At 33.0% G+C, this 8,877-nt stretch overlaps 1 protein-coding gene across 2 annotated transcripts; it reads right to left on the reverse strand.

Moving 5' to 3' along the window:
* Positions 1-244: 244 nt before the first annotated feature.
* LOC132632799 (calmodulin-binding receptor-like cytoplasmic kinase 2) lies at positions 245-5,751 on the reverse strand. 2 transcript variants are annotated; one of them, XM_060348892.1, is made up of 6 exons: positions 5,379-5,750; positions 1,897-2,144; positions 1,611-1,779; positions 1,407-1,496; positions 1,022-1,323; positions 269-672 (listed from the first exon to the last, which is right to left on the reverse strand). In XM_060348892.1, exons 1-6 carry the CDS (start codon positions 5,638-5,640, stop codon positions 466-468), a joined length of 1,278 nt encoding a protein of 425 aa, XP_060204875.1. In that variant the 5' UTR covers positions 5,641-5,750; the 3' UTR covers positions 269-465. The 2 variants fall into 2 exon arrangements, with proteins under 2 accessions (XP_060204867.1, XP_060204875.1); XM_060348884.1 differs by having other exon boundaries at positions 245-672; positions 1,407-1,779; positions 5,379-5,751.
* Positions 5,752-8,877: the final 3,126 nt, after the last annotated feature.

An 8,877-nucleotide genomic window follows, 5' to 3' on the forward strand; every position in this document is an offset into this window, starting at 1 on the left:
TTCCAAGTTGGGCATTTTTGATTCCCATGCTCTAACTTGAGGGGGGTATTGCGGTATAATATCTATATATTATTTGATATTATTTGGTAGCATATTTGTAGGGAGATAATTACCATATATTAGTTAGTTTCCTTGTTTCACTAATTTCCATATATTAGTTAGTTTCCTTGTTTCACTAGGATCTTAGTTTCCTTGTTTCACTAGGGTTCAAGATTGTATCCTATATATATTCTCTCTTGGTGAATGAATGGAACAAGTCAAGATTGTATAGTTTCTACAAATTATCATTACATTCCAATATCAATGTAACTATCACTTCACTCCAGACAAAAATTTATCGTCTTCTTTTGATTGTTATCTTTCTCACCATCCTAAATACATTCCCTGCAACTTACCTTTTATGTGTACATGTAACACAAAATCACATGCTCGTGAGTCGAGAGACTGAAAGAGAGAGCGGGTATTTTAGCCTGCTAGTTCTCTGTAATCCTTGCGGATACTCCATAGAATCTCAGCGCACTTTCTCATGGTAGGCCGGTTGTGTCGATGAGGAGCCAAACATTGCAAAGCTAATTCATAAATTTTTTCCATGGCCAAACTATTTGCTGCAGATCTTTCTAGCCTTGGATCCAAAGTTAAAATTGCATCTCCACTGGTGAACTTCTTCATTGCCTGTTTATCAACCAGCCTTTGTCAACACCTCTTTGGTGAACAAATGGTAAAAGACTAAAATATAAGCCTATCAATCAAAGATTGCAAGAGATAGGAACTGTGGAGATTAAGATACAATTATAATATCTTGTAGTGATATTATGAAAATGATTTTAACATATGTATTGTAACAGGGTGAATTCTTTTTACACTAACTATCAATGTTTTTTAACTTGTTATTGCAGATGACCTGTCATATTTTCAAATGAGTAATCCTTCACTATTTATGAATTTTTTAGGTGACTTGATAGCATAAAATTCTTTTATACTGTCAATGTATAAAAGTTAAACTCTTATGAAAGAACCATACCCATCTTGCAGTAATGCGCTCTTTGATTTCCTTTTTTGGCTCGATAGGCCGCCTTCCAGTGACAAGTTCCACAAGTAAAACACCAAATGAGTAGACATCACTCTTCTCAGTAAGTTGATAAGTACTAAGGTATTCAGGGTCTAAGTAGCCGGCAGTTCCTTTAACTTGGGTAGAAACATGTGTGGCTCCTGACTCAGCATCAGCTGCTAGCCTTGCAAAACCAAAATCGGCCACCTTAGCTCGAAGGTTTTCAGTGAGGAGAATATTAGAAGACTTGATGTCTCGATGGATAATAGGGTGATCTGCATCCAAATTGACCTTTCTTTTATGATATATTTGAAGAACAGAAAAATTCTAGATAAATAAGTCAAGAATTCACTTGTACCTGTATACATATGCAAATATGTAATTGCATGTCCTACATCTATTCCAATGTCTAGTCTTGACGCGAAATCAAGAACATTTCCAGTAACACCTACATCATTACATAGCATCACTTTGATGGATAAGTATTGAAAGCCACAATTGTGAATGCCACAGCAAAACATCGATGGAAAATGAAAACTCAGAATCAAGATCAAGAACTCACTGTCCAAGTGTTCTCTAAGAGTTCCATTAGGAACATACTCAACCACCAAAATCCTTTCTTCACCATGCTCCAAGTACCCATAAAACTTTACTAAATTCAGATGTTCTATTTTTTCTAAAGTTCGAACCTCACTTTGAAATTCAGCTCCCGAATGTTTATCATGCATAGTCTGCAAATACAAGGCAGTTAAGTATAAAAATAATAAAAATAAATAAATAAAAAATAAAGAGGCAGTTAAGTACTCTTCACAAATTTTTAACAAGCTTAATATTAATAGCAAGTGTACCTTTTTGGCACGTTTGATTGCAACAACTGTTCCATCATTAAGGCGACCCTTGTAAACTATCCCAAAACCTCCTTGACCGATTTTAAGGCTTTGGGAAAAGTTCTTTGTGGCTTTGTAGATATCTTCCATGGTGCATTTAAGACTCCCTGCCTCGTTTGTGTGAGGTGAATTATTTTCAGCACTATATATGCCTCGACCTTTACTGCTACTGCTACTACGTCTCTTCTCCCTTCCGCCATTAGATGCAACTGAAAATTTCCAACCAACTAAAATGTGAAGAATCTTTCAGAAGTATTTGGTGAACTTCCTTTATCTAGATAAAGGAAAACAAACTAAGTGGAGTTTCAGCTGTCTTTCAGCTCCCAAAAATTAAAACGAAACTAGCAAATTGCAACTCAAGACTGTAAAGAAATTCTGTCATTAAATTTTCATTATAAGACAGAAATTAACTTCAATGTTTGGCTCTCGCAAATGGCTCTCGCTAATTACAGCCATTTGGGATGTATAGTCTACTTTCACCCAATAAACCTCATAATTATTGGCTAAATTTTACTAGGCTCAACATTTATCTACTAAAATTCAGACACTGAGACATTCATTGCTTTGACTACAATGGATACACACCCCTGAATATATCTTTACAGCCAACATAAACAACTCACGTATAACAGTTGCCAGATACTGTCCATCAAAGTCCAATAGCCTTGAGCATAGACGGACATATTATTTAAGTAAATGCATAACATATACCACTGTGCGCATTCCTTTATGATAAATTTTGAAATAATGTGTGTGCCTACACGGCTACACCTATGATGGAAAAGGTACATCAACTTATGTCTGCAAGTCTTTGTTCCTTAAAGGCTTCACATGATTAATTTTCATTCTATCATAACATCCTTAAACCACAATCCCTCAAGGAATTGACGCAATTTTTCCTCCAATCAAAACTAAGCAGACAATTCTGAACTTAGGTTGGTGTTGCACTTTAAAAAAAAATTCTTATACACATTATCAAGAGAGCGTTTCACTTCATCACTTTGCAAGATCGCCTGTTCTGATTTCATTTCGATACTTCTGATACAGAGTTAATATTAACCTTTAAACTGGATCTTAGCAAGTCAAATTTTGTATTCTTTCTATGAGAAACATACAGACTCTGTATATCTAACCAATATGGAATAGAACGTGGAAGTCAAACACATTCTTGTAGATCCATCTGGTTTACTATAGTGCTATCAATTAATGAAAACATGAACCAAATCTGTAAAATGCATTATTTTTCTTTCTATTCAAAGCACATCATCAGCATCCAAATTGTAAAAAACTAATGTTGTATGCTTGTTGGATAGTCAGAGGTTTACCCAAGTTCAAAATGATTCATCACTATGTACATGAAACATATTGAAATTTTCTATGTAAACTGTTTAATGCAAGGGCAAAATAAAGGATGCACACGAGTCTATTACTAACTAGATCTATCTTTGTTCATGGCTGAAACCAAATGCCAAAATGATGAATTACAGGGTTAATCAGCCTCAAAAACACATAGATGCAGAGACTTGCAAGTAAATCCAACATGGATTTGAATTAAATACACCGACAGAGTAGAAGAATTTTGTACTACCGGTGTATTCAACCTGTTGTAGAAAATTAAATGTCTCATTTTCCAGGTTAATATTGCTAATTAGATAGTTACCTATAGTGATCTTTCAGATGACGTAATTGTGTAAACATTATCTTACACGAGTGATATATATTATGCATTTTAACCCGTTGTAGCAGCTTACCTGCCTTAGTTTCCATGTTATTGTGAATCTCGAACAGTGACATGCATGTAATTATCTTCTAGATGAGCTGACTGTATAGAACATATTCTTTTTATGTTGTTTTAGCCTTTTAGACTGGTGAAGCTAGAAGCTTGGATACTAGTTCGACCGAGCGAAGTAATTTTTGCTCAAACAATGTATTTGGGTTCATTAAATATATATAAATATTAAGTTTAGAACCCAGTTATTAACACTTGAAGTCATCATTCTAGAATTCAGAACCCATAAAGTTGAAATCCTAACTCCGCCGGTAGTTGTAATATATGAAAAATCTACTCCCTCTATCCCAATTTATGTGACACGTTTCATTTATCGCGAGTCAACTGACTACTTTTCAGAGCTAAAATGGATTAAATCAACTCAATATTGTAAAATTTAAATATTCAAAAATTATACAAAAAGCACTATAAGATGCAATTCTAATCATGTCAATATGATGAAAAACACATTTTACATAATTGGCCAAAGTTCACATAGTTTGAATCTCGAAACGCAAAAAGTGAGACATAAATTGGGACAGAGGGAGTGTAACTCATGGAAGATAATTTTCAAAATACATGAAGGAGCTTTAAATGAATCGAAATAACCAAAATTAGTACTCGAAGATTTAGACTCAGGCGGAGTGAAACAGGACACAAAAAGCTTCTGCGACAGTTTTGGCGGCGATTCTGACAGTTACATGTTATAGCCAAGTTACAGGTCTCATTTTCCAGGTTATTATTGCTAATTAGACAACTACCTGTGGTTATCTTTCAGATGCCGAAATAGTTAAAAATTATCTTACCCTAGCAATAGTATATTATGCATTTTAATCTGTTGTAGCTAGTTGCCGGTCTTATTTTTATGATTATTATTCTAAAACATTGAACAGTTACATGTTAACTGAGAACATACCTGAAGGAGCTTTAAATGAATCAGAATCACCAAAATTAGTACTCAAAGGTTTCGACTCTTATACTAGTGATGTAGATTATGCATTTTAAACCGTTGTAGCAAGTTGCCAGTCTTATTTTCATGATTATTCTGAACATTGAACAGTTAGTACATGTTAATTTCCAACATCCTGAAGGAGCTTTAAACGAATCAGAATCACCAAAATTGGTACTCAGAAGGTTTCGACTCTCACACTAGTGATGTACATCCATTTTAACCTGTTGTAGCTGGTTGCCGAGGGTCTCCCGGAAACAGCCTCTCTATCTCCCAAGGTAGAGGTAAGGTCTGCGTACACTCTACCCTCAGAACCCACTTTGTGGGATTTCACTGGATATGTTGTTGTTGTAGTAGTATTAGCTAGATGCGGGTCTTATTTTCATGATTATTATGAACATTGAACAATCACTACATGTTAATTTCCAACATACCTGAAGGAGCTTTAAATGAATCAGAATCACCGAAATTGTTACTCAGAAGGTTTAGACTCGTACACTAGTGATGTAGATCCATTTTAACCCGTAGTAGCTAGTTGCTGAAGGTCTCCCGGAAACCGTCTCTCTACCTCCCAAGATAGGGGTAAGATGTGCGTACTCTACCTCTCCAGAACTCACTTTGTGGGATTTCACAGGATATGTTTTTGTTGTTGTAGCTAGATGCTGGTCTTATTTTCATGATTATTATGAACATTGAACAGATACTACATGTTAATTTTCAACATACCTGAAGGAGCTTTAAACGAATCAGAATCATCAAAGTTGGTACTCGAAGATTTAGACTCTGGAGGAGTGAAACATGACACGAAGGCATCTGCGACGAATTTGACCGGATTTCTACTTGACTTATGAGAAGTAATTGTAGTAGTGGATGAGTAAGTGGATGAAGTAGGTGATCGAGTCATATGATCTGTGGAGGTGGAGGATATAGATCCAGTGCCGGAATTAGATCTCCGGCGACCGGAATATTGAGTGTTTGGACTTTTCATTGTTGGTTAATGAAGAAAGAGAAATGGCGGGTAAGATGGTAGTAGTTGAGGTGTTTCAACTGTGGGGTTTTTTTTAAGTAAGGTGTGTGGAGCTAACGTGGGGTTGAAACTTGATAATTTGCTACTTGGTCTATAAATACGAGAATAGGATATTTTCTTAATCATCACTCTAAATCTGACATGTCGATTTTTAATCCTTTTCTTTTTGCCATTTATATTTATTCTTTTATTTTTTCATCAGGTATCTGGTACCCGTATTGAGGCAGACTAAATTTGAATTCGCGTCGGAAAGTTCTACATTAAGAGGCAGACAAAGTAATTCCTAACAAAGGTGACTCCGTACTCATACGAATCCGAACTCGAAATCTTTGATTAAGGTGGAATGAGTACTTGTCACTCCATTGCAACTCTTATTGATTTTTTGTCATTTAATTGAAGAAACTATAAAGAGAAAACTACACATTGAAAAATCAAACAGAAATTTCACTTCTAATTAAACTTCTGAGGTTCAACAAGCGTTAGGAATGAGAAACTTTTAGTAGAAAATATTTTACTTCTCTTTTTGGTCCTATTGGATGACACATTAAAATTAGTCGGACTAGTGAATTTTAAATATTGGATAATTTAGTTAAAAAATATTATCGAATTAGGAGGAAAATTCTCTTTTTATGCCGCTAATAAACTATAATGTTGTACTAGATTATAAAACACACGCATATTGCCTTAAAAGTTTAACATACTTATGTATACTTCAATTAAAGTTAAAATACTGTTTAGTCATTGACGATCAAAAAGTCCTGCACTAAAAGCTAACACGTTAACTGAGTATAATAATTCCACCAAAGATTATATATAAGTTCTCAAAAATTTAAGTGATATTTCACTGATAAAACATCTACTTTGTACCTTACAACTTACAAGTATAAAAATTCAATATTCATCATGTTCTTCCTTCATTTTGTCCCTAAGCTTAATAAGACCAGTGCAAGATATAATCGTACGAAAAGATTGAATATGTTAAGAAATTCAGAAACCTCAACCTCATGTAATTTGAAGAAACATTTCTATTTGGATAAGTTGTTTTAATGGGACCATTTTATATTCTACTCAGACATTTATTAGTCGAACAACTTGCTCCCCTTGTTGGCTGGCTCCCAATCTGATTTCATTTTATTTTATGTGTCTTAGTTTTTAAATAAGTGAATTGTTTTAAATTTTGTGGTTTTAGAGTAAACTAAAGATGTTTTTAATGTTCCAAAATATTTTTTAACTTTTGAACATACCATGTGGAATGTTGGAATTTAGAAATTAGTACCAAATAAAAAAAATGATGACATTCTTTTTTAAGGACACTGAAAAGAAAAATAAGACACAATTGAAACAGAATGGAATAGAAAAGAAAATCTAACAAATTGTACAATTAAATTTAAAAGTACTGAGTTTTGCGTATAGATATAGAAGGTAGATTGATTCAACTAGTTAACCAGATCATGCCGTTGTTTCTTTTATTAACAAATTAGTTTCTTGGGGGTAGGGGAGTATATTTTTCTTACCATTATTTTGACTTTTACTACTCGAACATTATTTTACCTTAGCAAAATGTCACAAAAATCAACCATCATAATAGGTACTAAGGTTCATAATAGAAAAAGAAAAGGTAAAAATATAGAAACCTCGTCAAATTATGAGTGCAATCAACAGATTAACATGAATGTTAACGACAAAATTCACTTCCTTTAACTACAATTTACGTAATTAAATAAGTACTTATTAACAATCATTAGTTAAACAATATTACGAAATTCTTGCACCATACAAGAACAAATGTAATAGGATAGAGTCCCTTCTCTTGATTGTAATGACAGCCTGGCAATCATCAAACTCCAGCTTATGATCTGTGAAGGAAAATCTTCCTGCAGTCCAAATTTGACTTTTCAGAACATATTCAATTTAACCAAATTATCTTTTTTTTTGTCAAACCAAAAATAATATAATATAGCAGTCGGCCAGGATATTAGGCCTAGAATGAGCAGGTTTGATACGATAGACGTTATTTTTCCGGACAATATTTTTAGATGTTTGGTTGGTGGATGGAAAATATTTTCGTTAATATAATAGTGAAATTTTGAGTACTAAAAATTAATTAATAGTAATATCTAAAAATTAGTTAAAATAAATATGAATTACTTCCTTGAAAAAGTTTAGATAGAAATTAGAATAGATAGTTTTCCCATAAACGAGGGGAAACACTTTCTATTTTTTTTTTTTATGAAAAGCGTTTCTAGAAAAATAAATTCAGGACCTTGACTATGGTAAACCACCAGTCCGCTGCTTCATTGGTGACAATCCTATATATTTTCTTTCAGAGTCCGCGACTAAAGTGACACAAAAAAAAATAAAAAAAATTGGAACCAAAATAACACACACAAAAAAAGTTACAAAAGTAGGTTTCACGCACAGAATCTGTGCGTGAAAGAGGCTACCTTTTTTTTTTTTTTAAGTTATCAAAATCACGTTTTTTTCATATTTTGGGCAAAAATTAGTCATGTTTCAAAATTCCGAAATATCAATATTTTATATAGAACTTAATATCTTTTTTTGCGTACAATAATGTCGGCTCATTACATCAAGTATAATTAAATGTTTGGATCGTCATTTTAGGGGTTGTAAAGTGCCCCGAAGTAAGTTTTGTTTGTTTGGAAACTCGTCATCTTTAAGTTTAAGTGTCATATTTTATAGGGTTTTGATCTAAGTATTTTATTATTTAGTCAAATCGAATGTACAAATAAAAATAATTTGATCTACCTGTAATTATTTTATATTATGTTGTTATTTTTCTTTTTTGTCTTTTTTATTTTTGCTATGTCTTTTATGTAATCCATATTTTTTTAAAAGTAATGTGTATTTTGTATTGTTTGGAAACTTTTTATCTTTATGTTTAAATATTATATTTGAATGTACAGATATAAATATTTTATTTAACAATAATTCATCCAATACGAGAGGTTTATACTAATTAAAAAATAATTCATTCCAATAAATTACAATACTAATTCAAAGCAATACAATACTAAATTACAATAATAATACAATCTTCAAGTTCTAGACGCTCTATTACTTCGAGACGTGCTTGTACCACCACGGCCTTGTTGTCCACACGAACGCTTGTCATGACCATATTGCTTACTTGTAGAGCACTTGCGAGAGTAAGTTCTTTCACTAACATCCATTTGATTG

This window comes from Lycium barbarum, chromosome 1 (genome assembly GCF_019175385.1).
Source record: "Lycium barbarum isolate Lr01 chromosome 1, ASM1917538v2, whole genome shotgun sequence".
Classification (NCBI taxonomy): Eukaryota; Viridiplantae; Streptophyta; class Magnoliopsida; order Solanales; family Solanaceae; genus Lycium; species Lycium barbarum.